The following is a 20,937-nucleotide window of genomic DNA, read 5'->3' on the forward strand; positions in this document are numbered from 1 at the left end:
CCAGCTGTGAAGCACACATCACATAGCGAGAGAGCAACGATCTGAATGAGCAGGGAGCAGGAGCCGGCTTCTGGCAGCCTGCGGTAAGCTGTAACTAAGGTAAATATCGGGTAACCAAGGGAAGCCCTTTCCTTGGTTACCCGATATTTACATTAGTTACTAGTACCGCCGCTCTCACGCTGTCAGTGCCGGCTCCCTGCACATGTAGCTGGAGTACAGATCGGGTAAATAAGCACAGTGGTTTGCTTATTAACCCGATGTGTACTGTGGCTAGGAGTGCAGGGAGCCAGCGATTGGTTACCCGATATTTACCTTAGTTACCAAGTGCAGCGTCGCTTCCACGCGTCGCTGGGGGCTGGTCACTGGTCGCTGGTGAGATCTGCCTGATTGACAGCTCACCAGCGACCATGTAGTGACGCACCAGCGATCCTGACCAGGTCAGCTCGCTGGTGGGATTGCTGGAGCATCGCTAAAGTGAGACGACCTTCACTTTACAGCCAATCATCTTGACTATCTCGTACATACATTTGACTTGCAACTTTTTAGCATATGGTTAGCTATGCAGATTGTTGTCATGTCACTGCATTGTTACTGGTTTACTCCTAAAAATTTTTTTTATTATTTTGTTAATTTCAGCTTTCAACACTGCCTGAATCCTTCTGGGTATGCTCTCAATCAGATTCAAGAATCTGTTGACCAAAATCTGATCCCAGGTCTCTTCTACATGGTCGCAATGTTGTTGCATGCTGGTTGACTCACTTGGGTATGTATACAGCTTTTTCTTCAACTCTAACCACAAGTGTTCAATTGGGCTGAGGTCTGGGGACTGTGAGGGAGAATCCAGCCCCTCTACTTCATTGTCATTAAACCATTTTTTCGCCAATCTTGACATATGCTTCCTGTCATTGTTCTACTTGAAGGTAATGTCGTCGTTTTCATATCCATTCTACTTGAGGGTAACTCGTCTTGTAGGATACTCACATACTGTATAGCTCAGCTTGGAGACCATCATCAATCTTGGTTAAGTATCCAACTCCTTTGGCTATGTACCCCATATCATTAGGTTTCCTCCACCGAAGTTGATAGTTCCTTCAATTTCTCTACTTGTTAGTCCCTTTATCCTGGTCCCTTCCAGACGCATTTGCATCCATTAAAGCCTAGTCTATTAACTTTCGTCTCATCACTCCAAATCGCGCTCTTCCAATCTTCTACTGTCCACTTTCCGTACTTTTTAGCAAACTCGAGCCAACACGTCTTATGATGCAATGGAAGTCGAAGCTTCTTTGCCTTTTTTCGGGCCAACATTCAAAACTTGTGTAAATGTGTGTTGCGCAGTACGTACATTGACTTATGTAAGCTCACTATTATGAAGCATACAGTACGAGCCGCCTCCATTGCCATGTTTATCGCGCCTGAATTCATAGCCCTTATGATGGGCCGACCTGTTGACTCTGATATTTTGCCTGGACGTCCACCTCTTTTATTTTCGTATTCTTCCAACTGTCATAGCGCTCATATGATGCAGTTTGTCAGTGTTCTTGGCTGAGAGACCACTATCGATGATCTGGATAATGCTGTTCCTCTTTTCTTGGGAAATCTTCATGGCTGCTCCTTGATTTGAACCAGTGACTTTTCTCTTGAGAATCACCCTATTAACACACTGAGCCATTAAGGAATGTGAGAACAGGTTGTAATTTGTAGTATACAGGAAGAAATAAGAAAAAGATTTTTCCACCAGCAGGAGCAAAGCCTTAAGGCTATGTTCACACAGGGCGTTTTTGATGCATTCTTTTCTGCATTAAAACTGTAGCAAAACCTCATATCTTGGCAGGAAATAACCTGCAGTTTTGGTGCAGTTTTAGAGCGTTTTTGTACTTCCTCATTGCTTTGTATGGATGAAAAAATGCTGCAAAAACGCTGAAAGAATTGACATGCTGCTTCTTTCAAAAAATGCAGCAAAAACCAAGCAGGTTGTCATTTCAGTCAGGGAAAAAAAGCAAGCGTTTCTGAGTGTGCGCATGAGATTTCTGGAATCTCATAGGCTTTGCTGTTACTGTAAAAGCAGTGTTTTAATAGCATAGATTTGCATACAACCAATGAAAAAAAAAGCAAAAATATGCAGCAAAAACACCCTGTGTGAACATAGCCTTACAATGCAGTGACATGTCAAGAATCTGCATAACTAATCATATGCTAAATAGTTGGAAGAAAAATTTATGTATAAGATAACCAAGATGATTGTCTATAAAATGAAGGTAGTCTCACACTCCAAGCTGGAGTGGATGGTGAAATATGGAGCCTGAAAGTGAAAAGTTCAAAACATTGTTACCCTTTTGCTCATCAGTGTATAATTAATGCATGAAAGTTTCAGTACTTTGAAACATGATTATTTTTACAAATATAGCAATTTTCAGATTTTTTTTTGAGGAAACTTAGCAACAATTCAAATAACTAAAACATGTCTAAACACTATTGCGAATTATAAACAGTGACAGAAATTGCACTACAAAATTTGCTTCTCATTCAGTGTCATCGATTTATTGTTTGTCTCTTGTTCTCCTGCATCGGATCATCTCTTACAAATGTCCACCAGTAATCTGCAACTATTGATGGATTCCATTTTCTTGATATCTTTCCTCCATAGCCTCATTATCATGGTGAAATCTCTCTCCATTCTCGTCGTTCACTGCTCCGCAGTTTGATGGAAAAAAGTCTAGATGTGAATGTAAATGTAAGAAATTAACCTTTTAAGGACATGTTACAGACAGGATTCTTATATGTTTTGAGGAGATTTTCCACCAACTCTTCATAGTTTTCTGTTTTTGAGTTTGTCCAGAAATTTGTTTCCACTAATCCGTATGCAACCGATGCAGCTTTTCCTTGCCCTGTGTAAGGTAGTGTCTTTCTAATGCTGGTAGAGTGAGGCAGTGACCCATGATCTTGTTCACACCAAACAGTCTTTTATTCACACAACACAAATATTACAGACCTGGATACCTGGAGTGCAGCCGTTTCATGCTTACACTGTCCTACAAATGTCCTGGTCGACACGTGCACCGCTGTAGGAATCTTGGATGCAGGGTCTTGCTCCAGGGTCTGCTTGACTCCTGCACCACTGTAGGAATATTGGGTGCAGGGTCTTTCTTCCAGTGTCTACTTGACTCCTGCACCGCTGTAGAAATCTCAGGTGCAGGGTCTTTCTTCCAGTGTCTGCTTAACTTCTGCATCTCTGTTAGAATCTCGGGTGTAGGGTCTTTCTTCAAGTGTCTGTTTGACTCCTGCACCGCTGTAGGAATCTCGGGTGCAGGGTCTTTCTTCCAGTGTCTGCTTGACTTCTACACCGCTGTATGAATCTCAGGTGCAGGGTCTTGCTTCAAGTGTCTGTTTGACTCCTGCACCGCTGTAGGAATCTCTTCCAGTGTCTGCTTGACACCGCCACTGCTGTAGGAATCTCGGGTACAAGGGTCTGCTTACAGTGTCCAGGTCTCTCAGTACTGGCCTGTGTTACTCTACACAGCCAACTTCACATAGCACCTGCTGCATCAGCAGCCTGGATCCCAGTTGAGACATACCTTGCAGTGCACTGCCAGATTAAAGCGGGCTTTACACGCTGCGATCTCGCTAGCGAGATCGCAAGCGATCGTACATGCCCCCGTCGGGTGTGCGAAACAGGCATATCGCTGCCCGTGTCGCACAACCTCGCTTACCCCCGTCACACGGACTTACCTTCCCTGCGACGTGGCTCTGGCCAGCGAACCACCTCCTTCCTAAGGGGACGGGTCGTGCGGCGTCACAGCGACGTCACACGGCAGGCGGCCAATAGAAGCTGAGGGGCGGAGATGAGCGAGACGTAAACATCCCGCCCACCTCTTCCTTCCACATTGCCGATGGAGGCAGGTAAGGAGATGTTCGTCGCTCCTGCGGTGTCACACATAGCGATGTGTGGTGCCGCAGGAACGAGGAACAACATCGCTTATAAGCAGAAAATGATTTTTTGTTTCAGGACGACCTCTCCGCGGCAAACAATTTTGCCCTCTTTTGCGATCGTTTAAGATCGCTCTTAAGTGTTTCACGCCGGATGTGCGTCACAAACAACGTGACCCCCGACGATAATTCATTAACTATATTGTAGCGTGTAAAGCCCACTTAAATGTAATTTCCCAGGCATGAGCCGGATTAGAGGGAGAGATCCGTTCCACTACCAGTCCTACAGAACTCTCCAAAAATAAAAGCCCTAACAAGTTCTCTTAAAATACTTGGTCAAATATCTTGACCAAGTTCACACTTTTTTATTTTGTGTTGCACTCACTCACAGAAGTGACTGTGACTATGCTACACTCCAGCAAGTCTCACAAGGTCTCCAAGCACATTTTGGGGGAAACATAGCCACCTTCATATATGACAACTGTCACTGCCTCATACGGGCAACAAACTGAAAACCTCCTCATCTTGAGGAAGCTTACAAATCTGAGGTCCAATAAAGACCCCTTCCTTTATCTTTCCTTCACTCAACCTCGGAAATTTATCAATGAGATATTTAAATATGCTTTTGTATTTTTATCCATTGCCTTTACAACGTTCTTCATTAGACCCAACTTGATATGCAATGGTGGTAACAAAATCTCATGTGGGTAAACAAGTGCTGGATGTAGGACATTTTTACTCCCTGGCTGAAGTGAATGTCGGAGAGGCCGGTCTCTGATTGTGGTGATATTCAATTGCATGACTATCACACCCACACAGAAAGCAGCAGTACCTTGTGTATCCACCCTGGAGACCAAGTGAGAGGGCACTCACCTTTAAGTCACCACAGAGGGACAACAAATGTTGGTCATAGTTCAGCTCCTCAACAGCTGTTTCATGTTGTCATAGGTTTCTGTCATGTGGAGTGCATAGCCAATTGGAATTGAGGGTAGCACATTGCCACCGGTTTCCCTCTAGGTGTCCAGGAGTGCAAATCTTTACTCTGGTCATGATGGCACCCTTAAGGAGATTGGACGTGGAACTGCAGGATAGGAAGGTGACCGTCACAAAATGTACTGTAATACTGCACTTGCTTGCGCTGGAACTCGTAGGACCAGTAAGATCTAAAGCAACCCAGTGTGAACTTTTGTGTCTGAACATGCTTTGCAAAACTGTAATGTGATTCGTTGTTGCACTTTATGCAGAAGATCATTCTTAATGACATTGGCTATACTCTGATGGTATTGCGTGATGCATAAGTACAGTATCTGCCTGTATTTCTCAGCATAAAGGTGTCTTGCTAAATTCTCCTAAAAAGGGGGCTGAAAGCCCGTACTTATGAAGCGCTCACTGATATCCTAATCAGGCACGAATACTAAGATTCTTTATAGCAAGATACTATTTATTTTAATAGCACATGAATAGTCAATGGTACATATAGGCATTAGAACTACTTTATAATCATAGAATCTTATACAATAACAGAAAAATGCATCAACATTACTGTTTGTTGTAGCAATCCTTTCACATCGGAGGGACTCGATTTAATGATAAGGAAACAACATGGCATCTTGCATCACAGGAGTACTGCATACACTTCAGCCGCCTGGAAATGCCCCTAACATTAAGCGAGTCCGGTGTATTTTTATAGGAAAACTTTGTAGGTTGTGTTTAATTGGTCACCAGCATGTGACATCTGAGTCATGTTCATGTAACTTGACCACAAACTGCTGTGGGCACCAGCAGCTTCCTGCACATTTACTTGTACATTCTGCCAGTTGACAACTGACCAACCACAGTTGACCACAGTTTTAGTGAAATATTGCAATGAGCCGTAAGTTTTATATGCAAGCTTCCTTACAGCTGTTTTAAGCCAACCGCTTGCTTCAGATCTGTTTGACACATATTCTTTATCATGGTAAAATTGGTTATCCAGAGGACATCTTTCTTTGATACTGAATTATTTGATGGATCAAATAATATCTGGGATCACTATATCTTTTGATTATGATCCCTATCTACATCACACTCATTCTTTCAGTCATATCACATTGGTATCACAATCGGTCCTTGATCCCAGGGATTATTTTACATCATCAGTATTCCACTAGAGGAAGATCACTCGGAAAACACCATACCATGACCAAGAAGTATTGTTTGCCACAAATTTTGTTTTCTTGGCTTGTTTAAATAAACGTTGAATCACAAATACAATCATATGAAAAAGTTTGGGCACCCCTATTAATGTTAACCTTTTTTCTTTATAACAGTTTGGGTTTTTGCAACAGCTATTTCAGTTTCATATATGTAATAACTGATGGACTGAGTAATATTTCTGGATTGAAATGAGGTTTATTGTACTAACAGAAAATGTGCAATCTGCATTTAAACAAAATTTGACCGGTGCAAAAGTATGGGCACCTCAACATAAAAGTGACATTAATATTTTGTAGATCCTCCTTTTGCAAAAAATAACAGCCTCTAGTCGCTTCCTGTAGCTTTTAATGCTTTCCTGGATCCTGGATGAAGGTATATTTGACCATTCCTGTTTACAAAACAATTCCAGTTCAGTTAAGTTTGATGGTCGCCGAGCATGGACAGCACAATTCAAATCATCCCACAGATTTTCAATGATATTCTGGTCTGGGGACTGGGATGGCCATTCCAGAACATTGTAATTGTTCCTCTGCATGAATGCCTGAGTAGATTTGGACGTATAAACTGAAAAAAAAGGAGCGCTGATAGTGTAATACCAACAGATCAGTGAGGTAGATCAGGAAAAATACACTCACCTGAAAAGGTTGTGATAGTCACAACCACTGATAGAGCATAGGATGATGGCGTCTGCTGCAGCCCCACGTGGATGTGCATACAAATCAGAGTGAAGAGGGGGTTAATGCCGCGCATCAGCCAAAATGAAGATGTAGCACGTTGATGTTATAAACGTATTCTTTTATTCCATCGGTCTACGCGTTTCGAGGATATACCTCTTCTTCAGGACCAGTGCATCAACATAGTAAGTGAGTAGATTTGGAGCAGTGTTTTGGATCATTGTCTTGCTGAAATATCCATCCCCTGCGTAACTTCAACTTCGTCACTGATTTTTGCACATTATTGTCAAGAATCTGCTGATACTGAGTTGAATCCATGCGCCCTCAATTTTACAAGATTCCCGGTGCCGGCATTGGCCACACAGCCCCAAAGCATGATGGAACCTCCACCAAATTTTACTGTGGGTAGCAAGTGCTTTTCTTGGAATGCCGTGTTTTTTTGCCTCCATGCATAACGCCTTTTTGTATGACCAAACAACTCAATCTTTGTTTCATCAGTCCACAGGACCTTCTTCCAAAATGTAACTGGCTTGTCCAAATGTGCTTTTGCATACCTCTGGCGACTCTGTTTGTGGCGTGCTTGCAGAAACGGCTTCTTTTGCATCACTCTCCCATACAGCTTCTCCTTGTGCAACGTGCGCTGTATTGTTGGCCGATGCACATTGACACCATCTGCAGCAAGATGATGCTGCAGGTCTTTGGAGGTGGTCTGTGGATTGTTCTTGACTGTTCTCACCATTCTTCTTCTCTGCCTTTCTGATATTTTTCTTGGCCTGCCACTTCTGGGCTTAACAAGTACTGTACCTGTGTTCTTCCATTTCCTTACTATGTTCCTCACAGTGGAAACTGACACTTTAAATCTCTGAGACAACTTTTTGTATCCTTCCCCTGAACAACTATATTGAATAATCTTTGTTTTCAGATCATTTGAGAGTTGTTTTGAGGAGCCTATGATGCCACTCTTCATAGGAGATTCAAATAGGAGAACAACTTGCAAGTGGCCACCTTAAATACCTTTTCTCATGATTGGGTACACCTGCCTATGAAGTTCAAAGCTGCTCAATGAGGTTACAAAACCAATTTAGTGCTTTAGTAAGTCAGTAAAAAGTAGTTAGGAGTGTTCAAATCAAGAAATTGATAAGGGTGCCCATACTTTTGCACCGGTCAAATTTTGTTTAAATGCGGATTGCACATTTTCTGTTAGTACAATAAACCTCATTTCAATCCAGAAATATTACTGAGTCCATCAGTTATTAGATATATGAAACTGAAATAGCTGTTGCAAAAACCCAAATAGTTATAAAGAAAAAAGGTTAACATTAATAGGGGTGCCCAAACTTCATCATATGACTGTATAATCACTTTCACTACTATGTATATTAAAACTAAAAGCAATATTATCTGAAAAGCTCCCTTGAATATCATGTGTTTTGGCATTTGCTCGATATTCAAAGGAATCATTACACATTAGATTTCCCGATATGTTACTAGAAGTTTCACTAGACCCATTTATGAACATATTGGCATAAGGCCATAACATATCATGAATTGTCCTTTCCTCTAAGCTGGATCTAAGCTGGATCTAAGCATCTACAGTATTTATAGCTGTCCCAAAACTTATTTTTATATTCCCCATAGGGATGAATCTCAGGTTAGTCAGTCCAGTCTTATTTCTTGGTACCGAAATTCCTCCCTTAAAAGCCAGATATTGCAAATTGGTGACTGTTGCATTCAAATTGCCTTGCCACCATGGAAGATTGATCCATCCCACTACGGAAATGGGTACTGTAGTATTCTATAGACGAACATTTCAAGTGTCTTTATCAGCAAGATGATCAGAACAACTTTTCCACTTTAAGATTTCCTCCATCGATACAGGGACATCCAGATAAGGGATACTGGTGGCTGTAACCGAAGAATGTGTACAGATCCAGCAATCTGTGTGTTGAAAATGTGATGGTGCATCAGAAATTTATTTGCCATAGGTTCCTCCTGATGTAGACTTGTCCATCCAACGACCAAAGAGGCAAACATCAAACACAGGAATTTCTCCATCTCATCACTATCGAGCTCTTCCCAGTAACCGATACCATTGATTCAGCTTATTTACAACACCATCTGCAAATAAAGATACACTATTATTCTCGTAAATAACATTTTTCTTGTGGAACATATTCCCACTTCTCCACTCCTGGTCTCATCAGGAGAGTACGATCTTTTCCGACCGCTATTACCTCTGCCTCTGAGGGCGGTCCTTGGAGGTTTTGAATCCATATTTTTGCTCCTACATTTGTAATATTAGAGGATCCAAAACCTTTAGTACCCCGTATTGTTAATTCTGCCGGGGCAGTTCCTTCTCTTATCTCAGACAAGTTTATTGGAATTATCAACATCTGAGCCACCTTCTGGTGTTTCATCAAGATCAAAGGTTCATTTCCCAAATTTAGTATCAGTACCTTGATTTCTCCCTGATAATCTGCATCTATTACCCCTCCCACCACTATGGCTCCTTTTAACGCTAAACTAGAACGAATGGCTATTTGACCATAATGATCCTTTGGTACCTGGCAACCCAATCCTGTTGAAATTGGTTTTACCTTACCTGGGGGTACCACGACAGTTTCCAATGTACTGCGGTCTAAACCTGCTGAATAAGGTGTCGCTCTTTCTGGTGTGCCCAAACAGCTGTACCTTGCCTTGTCAACTGTTGGACTGACTTGTCTGATGACTGCTGCTTTATCTGCTTCTGAATTAAACAAACATTCAAGTGAGTTAGTAGGGACATGAGCATCGACATGAAATACAGTGGTCTTGGTAGATTGAATAATCCCTTCAATGACTTGCCACACTTCCCTGACCATCTCAAACACATTTTGCTATTCCTCTCCCCAGTGGAACTCATATTTTTTCCTCGTTACTTTGTACAAATGAGCCAACATTTGTCCTAAATGATGGATATGTTGTCTCCAAAAATCAAACAATCCAATATAAGACTGAGTCTCCTGTTTGGATTTAGGCACCGGAAAATTAATAATTTTCTGTCTGGCATTGGGCAAGATCTCTCTGTGCCCCTTGTTCCAATGAATCCCTAGAAATGTTACCACCTGAGACGGTCCTTGAACCTTGGCATCATTGATTTCCCATCCTTTACTCCTCATATGAGCAACCAGTTTTGTCAATTGATCTTTCACACTTTGCTCATCTTGTCCCTGTATCATTATATCATTGATATAATGTGAAATCTGCATTTCCTTATGAAAAGACATAACCCCAAAGGAGAATTTTCCTTCTGTTAGATTAAGAGTCATCCCTTTTAGGACATCAATTCCCAAAATATATTCTGGTATAGGTACTACCAGCACCGTATACTTCTTGATAGGTAAATTACTACCTGTGTCTGAACCCCGGTGATCACTTGACCACCTAGTCCAGCAATTGTTACTCAAGGTCCTTTTATTTTTTCTGGGTTTCCATGAATTAAAGTAGCCTCCGCCCCCGTGTCAATCAAAGCTGGGACTCTTTGAACATTTCTCCCTTTCCAATGTATGCTAAGATTGACGTAGGGACGTTGTCCCTTTTTTTCAATAGGGGGGCTTGGCTTGCTACCTATGGTAAATCACTTCCTTCTGAACTTTCATTTACACAGACTTCAGTCTGTGTATTAGCCCTTCCTTCCGTGACCTTTGTGGCCACGGCTGCAGCCAGTTCTTCCCATGGATAAACTGACTGAAAATCTTCCCAAGACACTTTCTTTGGGGGTTTTTCCCCTTTTCCCTCTGATTTCTTTACCTTGGGGGTTTTTGAACCCCCTTCCACATTTGTAGTGGTCACTTTCTTTGCGGATAGAACTTTCTGTTTGTACAACTTCCATAATTCTCCTGTCTCCTTTCCATCAATCCTTTCCTTATTGATCCCGGCTTTAAGCAAAGCCTGTAACATCTCTTTGCGAGACAGCCATGGGGCCTCCCCTACTGATTTCTCTTTACAATCAGGATTGTTTGTCTTACTGTTACCAACATGGCCTCCATGGGACAATTTATGCCACTGTCCCATATCCTGTAACTCAGTCATCCTCCCTAGAACTACACCGATTGATTCTCCAGTCAGCGCTACAGTTAAGGTTAAAATAACTGTTTTGTATGCTGTAGGAGCATGTTTAACCAGCCTATTTCTTATGCTGGCTGTCAATGGGTACTGGAGATAATCATCATCCATTCCCAAAAGAGGAAGAGCATTCCTCATTGCTTCTTCCTTCAGCCTTTCCATACCATCTTTTAAGGTATACCAAGGTTTATCATTGATAGGAAAGTCTGCTTCTGATGGGTATTTGTCCAGAAAAGCATGGGCTAATATCATGATTAAGTTTTGAGTACCATGCTCATTATGATCAACAAAATAATTTTTTATTGATCTCTGAATTACTGGGTCCCGAGACATGGTGACAAATTTTGCCACGTCTCCGGCGTCAAAGTGCACTCCACCTCCTCCGAGATCGTGCACCAACCAGGGAATTTCTCCTTCTCCTGGTTTTTGTCTAAACTGTGTTTAAAATGCTATCAACTTCTCCCTGAGAGTAATCTTCAATGGTTACTCGATTTTTTACATGAGGAATCGTTCTCTCATTTATGATGGCATTACCATCTTCGTCATATTGCAGATTTCCCTGACCATCCCGGACATGTTCCCGGATGATCTCATTCTCTGTCCTCTCTAGGCGCCTCCTTAGGGCGGCTTTGCACGTTGCGACATTGCACGTGCGATGTCGATGGGGTCAAATCGAAAGTGACGCACATCCGGCGTTGCAGTCGATATCGCAACATGTAAAACCTTTTTGATACGATGAACAAGCGCAAAAGCGTCGTTATCGTATCATCGCTGCAGCCTCCGACATTTCCATAATGCCGGTGCAGCGACAGGTACGATGTTGTTCCTTGCTCCTGCGGCAGCACACATCGCTGTGTATGAAGCCGCAGGAGCGAGGAACTTCACCTTACCTGCCGCCAGCTGCAATGAGAAGGACGGAGGTGGGCGGGATGTTTACATCCTGCTCATCTCTGCCCCTCCACTTCAATTGGCCGCCTGCCGTGTGACGTCGCTGTGACGCCGCACGACCCGCCCCCTTAGGAAGGAGACGGGTCGCCGGCCAGAGGGACGTCGCACGGCAGGTGAGTGCATGTGAAACTGCCGTAGCGATAATAATCGCTACGGCAGCTTTCACTAGATATTGCACGTGCGACGGGGGCGGGACTATCGCTGCAGCATCGGTAACACATTGTTACTGATGTCGCAGCGTGCAAAGCCCGCCTTACTGGATTAGCCTGAATCTTCCCTTTATGGTGATCCTCCTCATCAGATGATGAAGATGAATCCCACACATCCCCATCCCAAGTATCGGGATCCCAGTTTATAGAAGCTGAGACAATACTTTTATGTACTTTGGTTTTATTTACTTTTCCTCTTCTTTTCTTGTACTTATTTTGAGCAATTTTTACGGCAGATTTTTCTGTCACATTCTGATATTGTTCCAATTTATCCTTCAACAGTCTGGTATTACATTCCAGAACTGTTTTCTGGCCACCTAACTCTATCATCTTTTGTTCCATCTGGGAACCTTTCTTCTGCATCTTTAGATTACGCTCATGCATTACACGATATGCACTTGCCAAAATCCAAGTGCGCCGTCCTAAAGACACTACATCACCTGCTTTCACAGGGACACTACCGAATACATTCACAACATCAGTAGCTTCACTACCCTTAAGCTTGTCCTGCCATTGTTCTGCCAATCCACAAGACACTACATCACCTGCTTTCACAGGGGCATCACTGAGTACATTCACAACATCAGTAGCTTCACAACCCTTAAGCTTTTCCTGCCATTGTTCTGCCAATCCACAAGACACTACATCACCTGTTTTCACAGGGGCACTACTGAGTCCATTCACAACATCAGTAGCTTCACTACCGTTAAGCTTGTCCTGCCATTGTTCTGCCAATCCACAAGACACTACATCACCTGCTTTTACAGGGGCACTACTGAGTACATTCACAACATCAGTAGCTTCACAACCCTTGAGCTTATTCTGCCATTGTTCTGCCAATCCACAATTGACCACTTCATGTGCTATACGATTGTAGGGAGCCTCAGTCCAGCTGGGGATCTCCACAACAACCTCCTTAACATTATCCTTACGTTTTCTGAACATTTTGACACTATGCAAAAAGATTGAAAAAATATCTGGAATTTGCCAAATATACGTTTTTAATTTCTAAATTACAAAAATTCATTAATCACTTCTTATAGAAGTAATCCTGCCGACTACGCCAATTTATGTCTTGCTAAATTCTCCTAAAAAGGGGGCTGAAAGCCCGTACTTACGAAGCGCTCACTGATATCCTAATCAGGCACGAATACTAAGATTCTTTATAGCAAGATACTATTTATTTTAATAGCAAATGAATAGTGAATGGTACATATAGGCATTAGAACTACTTTATAATCATAGAATCTTATACAATAACAGAAAAATGCATCAACATTACCGTTTGTTGTAGCAATCCTTTCACATCGGAGGGACTCGATTTAATGATAAGGAAACAACATGGCATCTTGCATCACAGGAGTACTGCATACACCTCAGCCGCCTGGAAATGCCCCTAACATTAAGCAAGTACGGTGTATTTTTATAGGAAAACTTTGTAGGTTGTGTTTAATTGGTCACCAGCATGTGACAGCTGAGTCATGTTCATGTAACTTGACCACAAACTGCTGTGGGCACCAGCAGCTTCCTGCACATTTACTTGTACATTCTGCCAGTTAACAACTGACCGACCACAGTTGACCACAGTTTTAGTGAAATATTGCAATGAGCCGTAAATTTTATATGCAAGCTTCCTTACAGCTGTTTTAAGCCAACCACAAGTTTCCTGTAAGTGGAACTGTAAAGGTTACTTCCTCATTATCGTGATTTTGCTTCAGATCTGTTTGACACATATTCTTTATCATGGTAAAATTGGTTATCCAGAGGACATCTCTCTTTGATACTGAATTATTTGATGGATCAAATAATATCTGGGATCACTATATCTTTTGGTTATGATCCCTATCTACATCACACTCATTCTTTCAGTCATATCACATTGGTATCACAATAGGACACCAAGAAATTGGAGATGACGAGGAAGATAGACTTAGTGGTTGGCCAAGGAAAGTTAATGCAACAAATGAAAGACACATCATGCTTACTTCTCTCTTAGTTCTATTTGAAATTGTAAGACATCCAGTAGTGCCATCAGCTCAGAACTGGCAGCGACCAGTGAAACCCAGCTACACCGGTCTACTGTTTGGAAAAGTTTCACTAGTGGTCTTCATGGCAGAATTGCAGCCAAAAACTAAACCTCCCACATGGAAACATAACCAAGTGACTCAACTGAGTATGAAAATATAACAACTGGGGTCAGATAAATTGTAGAAATTTCTCAAGACTGATGAGACAATATTTGAAATATTTGGCTGTAACAAATTCACCAAATTGTTTTTGAAAGGCAGTACAATAAGGGTCTGCAAGCCTCAGCGCAGTATGATGGTGGGGCCTTGCAAGTTTGGGGCTACATTCATCAAATGGAGTTTGTGCAAGGTTTTTCACAAGCCTAAATTAACAAAAGATCTGTAGTGATGGTCTTCAAGATGTTTGGAATAAGCACTTTGCTGTGTGTGTGTGTGTGTGTGTGTGTGTGAGTGATTGGCTGACAGCCTGCACCGCCCCACTGTACACACGGTTAGGAAAACAAAAATGAATTTGGATATTAGTATTAACATTGCGCACATTGCGTAGTGTCCATGTGTATAATTCTGCAGCGATTTGGCAGCACATGTGAATTTATTGTGACTGCAGAATTGATGCAGAATGTATGTGCGCTGGATGCTTGCGCTGCCATTCAGCTCGGCTTCATGCCCGCTGACAGCAGAGGGTACTTTCACACTTGAGTTGAACTGCATCCGTCACAATGCATTGTGTGAGGCATGTGACGGATGCGTTGTAAATAGTGTGATAACGGATTCCTGTGAAATAACGCGTTGCGTTCAGCCAAGAGAGAGAGCGAGCCCCCATCATCACCGCACTCATTATCACCACACACATGCAAGCACTACTGCCCCCATCATCATCCCCGCAAACACGCTGGCACTACCGCCTCCATCATCAACACCACACACACGCAAGCACTACCACCCCATCATCATCCCCGCACACGCGCAAGCACTACCGCCCCCATCATCATCCCCACACACACCCAGGCACTACCGCCCCATCATCATCCCCGCACACACCCCGACACTACCGCCCCATCATCCCCGCACACAACCCGACACTACCGCTCCATTATCATCCCCGCACACATGCAGGCACTACCGCACCCATCATCATTCTCGCACACACCCCGGCACTACCGCCCCATCATCATCCCCGCACACACCCCAGCACTACCGCCCCCAGCATCATCCCCGCACACACCCCAACACTACCGCCCCCATCATCATCACCACACACACCCTGGCACTACCGCCCCCATCATCCCCGCACACACCCCGGCACTACCGTCCTCATCATCATCACCGCACACACTCCGGCACTACCGCCCCCATCATCATCACCGCACACACGCAAGTACTACCGCCCCCATCATCATCACCGCACACACGCATGCACTACCGCCCCCGTCATCATCCTCGCACACACCACGGCACTACCGCCCCCTACATCATCCCCGCATATACGCAGGAACTACCGCCCTCATCATTATCCCCGCACACACGCAGGCACTGCGGTCCCCATCATCATCCCCACACACACGCAGGCACTACCGCACCCATCATCATTCTCGCACACACGCAAGCACTACCGCCCCCATCATCATCCCCGCACACACGCAGGCACTACGTCAGTGAAGTGTCCGGTGACAGCGCGGCTCACTTCAGTTGCTGCGTGGAGCTGACACAGAGCGGTCATGTTCTACGACGCTCCCTGTCAGCTTCATGTAGCAAAGCTGAAAGCATCGTGTGGATTACTTCTGACCTGGATGGGTGTTTGGGGATTAATAAAGTGGTAAATGAGGTTTTGTCTTTTATTCCAAATAAACAAATTTTTGTTGTGTTTATTTACTTTCACTTACAGGTTAATCATGGAAGGTATCTCGGGGAGACGCCTGCCATAATTAACTTAGGACTTAGTGGCAGCTATAAGCTCCTTATTACCCTGATTGCCACCGCAACAGGGCAATTCAGGATGAGCCGGGTAAAGTCCCGGGACTGTCGCATCTAATGCATGCGGCAATTCCGGGTGGCTACTGGCTGATATTGTTAGAGTGGTGGGCTCCCCATAACATGGCGCTCCCCATCCTGACAATACCAGCCTCCAGCCGTGTGGCTTTATCTTGGCTGGTATCAAAATTGGGGGGGACCGCAGGTGTTTTTTTTTTTTTTAATTAGTTATTTATTTATTTTACTGCACGATATAGACCCGCCCATCGGCGGCTGTGATTGGTTGCAGTGAGACAGCTGTCACTCAACGTGGGGGCGTGTCTGACTGCAACCAATCATGGGCATCGGTTGGCGGGGAAAGCAGGGAATACGAGTTTAAATAAAGAGCGGCAGCCATTTTCAAAAGAGGAAAAGCCGCCGGAGCTTTGTGACAGCCGTGCAGCTTATCGGTGAGTAGGAAAGAGAGAGGGATTGTGCTGGGGACGCAGGACGCATGCAAATACGCAATGTGTGCACATAGCCTTACTGTGAAAAGCCACGCTTTTGGTGATCGAACCGTTATCGAACGTTAACTCGAACTGTCGAACGTGAAGCAAATCGTTCAAGTTCGTCGAACGACTCGAACATTGCCCAAAACAACTCGAATTTGAAATTGGCGAACGGTTTGGTTCGAGACAAGCATCTCTGAATTCTCTGTCTTAACCCTCTTTAGCTTACATAGCAAAAACCTGCTGAGAGCTCCCTTTAGTTGATAAAAAAAAACTAAAAAAAATATTTTTTAATGCATTGTTACTTTGCAGCATTTTTTCCACATGTGCTTAAAACTTTAGTACTGTACATGTTGGTAACACCTCAGTGGCCAGTGATTAGCTGTGGCGATCCTGTGATGATGCAACATGCTCTCTGTCCTGAAATAAGGAGACACTGCTTTATATCTCGTAATACATTTCTCCTTATTATCTCCAGTTATTGTATTATTATATACTATTCTTTATGATGCGACATCCGCTCATCTTCTCATTTAGGTGCCTACAATATCGGATCCTCTCAGTGGAGATCTCCTATGTAAGAGAATTTTCCTGATTTACCCATGAAGGATGGATAGAGACAGGGATAAGATGGCGGAGAGGATATTACACCTCACCCTAGAGATCCTCTTCCGGCTTACTGGAGAGGTGAGAGATTCTGATGACGTCACATTACATCATTCTTATTTATGGGAATAACAGATGGACAGAACTGGAGAGGTAAGGACTCTGGAAATGTCTGTAGTGAGATTTATTAATGTGTCTCTCCATAAACAGGATTACGTAGTAGTGAAGACATCTAGTGATCGCTGTCAGAACCCTGTGTCTGAGGGATGTGGAAGACCCCTGAGCCCAATAACGGGGCCTCCACCTCACCCCCTGATACACGAGGACATCAATGACCAGAAGATCCTAGAACTCACCAACAAGATGATTGAGCTGCTGACTGGAGAGGTGACACTGCTGGGAATGCTGGGACATTATACAGTAACGCTATGAAGGGATCAGGGGATGACGGTATCATTGTATGTGTCAGGTTCCTATAAGGTGTCAGGATGTCACTATCCATTTCTCCATGGAGGAGTGGGAGTATTTAGAAGGACACAAAGATCTGTACAAGAAGGTCATGATGGAGGATCCCCAGCTCCTCACATCACCAGGTAATAGACAGGACTAAATGCACATGGCCTATAATAATCTGTATGTAAAGAATGAATTCAGTCCCTGTTTGTGTTTCCTTTAGTTCTATCCAGTGAGAGGATAACACCAGAGAGATGTCCCCATCCTCTTCTTCCACAGGACTGTAAACAAGAAAATCCCAGTGTTCCTCAGGATCATCAGGTAGATGGAGAGAAGGTATCATGAAATCTCCCTATGATGTGTAGACGGCTGTGAAGGTCTTGTGCTCAGTCTTGTTTTATCCTCCAGTATTATATGTTTTATACTTGTGTAATGTGAAAAGATGGAGATGACAGGATTAGAGCTGATCATAGATGTAACTTCTCCATCTGTCTGTGAATTTTACAATATTTGTTTCAGGGTGAAGATATGACTCATATTAATACTACAGAGACCTACGAGAGGGGTGATGAGTGGTGTAAAGCGGAGATTCCTACATACGGCTACTCAGGTGAGTGGTAACCATTAAATGCAAATTCTCACTGGAATCATTTTGTTTTACTTGTGAGTAATGATGAGCGAACGCGCTCAGCAATGCTTGTTACTCGATCAAGCATCGGGGTGCTCAGGTACTCGCCAAGCTCAGCCAAGTATCGCAGGTGTTCAGATGAAACAACGACCACAATGCACAGGCTTGTTTCACTGCATGATGTGTGCAGGCATCCCAGGGAAAGCCATTCGCATCGGAATGGCTCTCACTGGTGTTAAAGCAAAGTTTTCCCAAGGAAATGCACTCTTTATGGCTAGCTGCATGTGGGCGGAGAGACGAACTGCCCAATCATTGACTTCTATTATGCTCGTACCTAGGGTTGAGCACTTTCAGAAACTCTGACCTGGACCTGGACGTGAGGTCTGGTATGTTTTCCCAGATGGCATTTTGATCTATTTGGCTAGTTGAGGTGGGTGGAGTTGAAGCCTTCAATCCGTTCTTAATATCACAATATTTGATAATAAAATGTTGGTATTTCCACCGGATCTCTAGTGTTTAAATATTTGAATATAGTTCTATGGATGTCAAGAGAATGGACATTTTCTTACTTTTTACTGAATGGTTTCCAGCAGAAAAACAGTAAAATTTTTCTTACAACATGTGGAAATGTGAATCCACCCTGGGCAGGTACATGGGGTCTAGATACAAAATTATTCTGTCCTCTTCACCCCCAGATGTAGCTCATGTGCGAAACATGCATTGTGTGTTGGTGGCTCTATTCTAACATTTTATAGCATTGTTGTCCATGAAGATGAAATTAGGCCTGTTTTGTTCATGCAGAGGCACAATGACTTGATTAATTATGGTATTGGCGTGTCACTGTACCATTCACAAAGTATAGGACAATTCTTTATTGACTAGATACACCTGCCCACACTGTAACACCACTACAAAAGTCTCATATGGAGACAACAGCGCCTGATGCATTGTGCTCTCCTTGACCTCTTCAGCATCGTTGGAAAAGATCATTTCTGCTCAGCATGAACTGACTTTCTTCAGTGAACAGCACTGAGGTCCACTGGTCCCCCTTAGATACTCCCTAGCCCATACAAGATGATGACACCTATGCTTGATGGTGTGGTCAGGTACCCTTGCAGGACATCTAGCACGCAGACTACGCTGATATAAACAGTTTTGAATGGTCTGATGTGACACTTGGGTGCCTCTCAGCTCCTTTAAAGGGAACCTGTCAGCAGAAATTTCGACTAAAACCTAACAGATTCCCCCTCTGCAGCTCCTGGGCTGCATTCTAGAAAGGTCCCTGTTATTATAGTGCCCCCTTTCTGACCCAAAAAAAGAGTTTATATCGAGGTACCTTTTTGGCTTCTGATTCTCTAAATGTGTCACGGGGGCGGGCTGCCTGATGGCCGTTATTCTGCCCCCTGTTCCTGTATGCCGCCCCCATCGCCGATTTCTATACTTCTGGACGCCGCCCACTGCTCCAGCCATCCCCGCGCATGCCCAGTGCTCATCTCTCGTGGATGAGCACTGTGCCCAGTGTCACCGGTGGTGACGTGCGCGCAGGGTTTAGATTATGGGCGGTGCTGTGATGTTAATTACCAAGCAACCGCCCATAATCGCGGGACCGCGCATTCCCCCTCGGCCTGCTTCTTTCTGCGCAAGCGCGCTGCAGCTGAACTCCTCCTGATCGGTGTAGTCACTGCTCCGCGCTCCTCCCATCTATTTCCTGCCTCAGGGCAAGATGGGAAGGAGGTGACGTGAGTTCAGCTGCAGCGCGCTTGCGCAGAAAGAAGCAGGCCGAGGGGGAATGCGCGGTCCCGCGATTATGGGCGGTTGCTTGGTAATTAACATCACAGCACCGCCCATAATCTAAACCCTGCGCGCACGTCACCACCGGTGACACTGGGCACAGTGCTCATCCACGAGAGATGAGCACTGGGCATGCGCGGGGATGGCTGGAGCAGTGGGCGGCGTCCAGAAGTATAGAAATCGGCGATGGGGGCGGCATACAGGAACAGGGGGCAGAATAACGGCCATCAGGCAGCCCGCCCCCGTGACACATTTAGAGAATCAGAAGCCAAAAAGGTACCTCGATATAAACTCTTTTTTTGGGTCAGAAAGGGGGCACTATAATAACAGGGACCTTTCTAGAATGCAGCCCAGGAGCTGCAGAGGGGGAATCTGTTAGGTTTAAGGCGAAATTTCTGCTGACAGGTTCCCTTTAAATGTCCCTCAAGTTGTGTGACATTTATCATCTGGTTCTGAAGTGCATTGATCACAATGAAGTTGTTATCAGTGTGAGATGTGGCTAAAGGACATCCACTTCTCTGCCATTCTATGACTCTTCCAGTCTCTTTGTGTCTCTGTACAACAGGCTGATGACACTCTGTGATGTTCTAAACTCAGTGGCCTCAGTAACTCCTATTACTAGGCTCGCAATAATGATGTACTGTTGATGAATGGTTTTTTCTTGGTCTCATGTCACAATGTGAACAGCATGATGAGAAGGATTGTTTAAATACCAATTCTAATTGAACCCAAGAAATTTATTGGGTAATCCATGACTGAAATACCTGTTGTGAATTCTGCGATTAAGCTCCATGTTAGGCTTCCGCCACACATCCGTGAAAAACGTGCGTGTTTGGTCCGTTTCCGTGTATACTGGAGACACGGCCAAACGTGCACCAATGTTACTATATCTCAGCGGTTACACTTGCGTTTTTGGTT

At 44.0% G+C, this 20,937-nt stretch overlaps 1 protein-coding gene across 4 annotated transcripts in view; it reads left to right on the forward strand.

Moving 5' to 3' along the window:
- The first annotated feature begins 640 nt into the window (after window positions 1-640).
- The window catches only part of LOC142312091 (uncharacterized), a 31,477-nt gene continuing 11,180 nt past the window's right edge, over window positions 641-20,937 (forward strand). For 2 of the 4 annotated variants that reach the window (XM_075350968.1, XM_075350969.1), the window contains exons 1-6: window positions 641-763; window positions 17,079-17,228; window positions 17,358-17,534; window positions 17,617-17,740; window positions 17,824-17,921; window positions 18,120-18,210. In XM_075350968.1, the coding sequence (XP_075207083.1) occupies window positions 17,151-17,228; window positions 17,358-17,534; window positions 17,617-17,740; window positions 17,824-17,921; window positions 18,120-18,210 (568 nt within the window). In that variant the 5' untranslated portion in view covers window positions 641-763; window positions 17,079-17,150. Of the gene's footprint in view, window positions 764-17,078; window positions 17,301-17,357; window positions 17,741-17,823; window positions 17,922-18,119; window positions 18,211-20,937 lie in introns of those variants that run through there. The other 2 variants (XM_075350970.1, XM_075350971.1) reach the window with 2 other exon arrangements.

This window comes from Anomaloglossus baeobatrachus, chromosome 5 (genome assembly GCF_048569485.1).
Source record: "Anomaloglossus baeobatrachus isolate aAnoBae1 chromosome 5, aAnoBae1.hap1, whole genome shotgun sequence".
NCBI classification, from domain to species: domain Eukaryota; kingdom Metazoa; phylum Chordata; class Amphibia; order Anura; family Aromobatidae; genus Anomaloglossus; species Anomaloglossus baeobatrachus.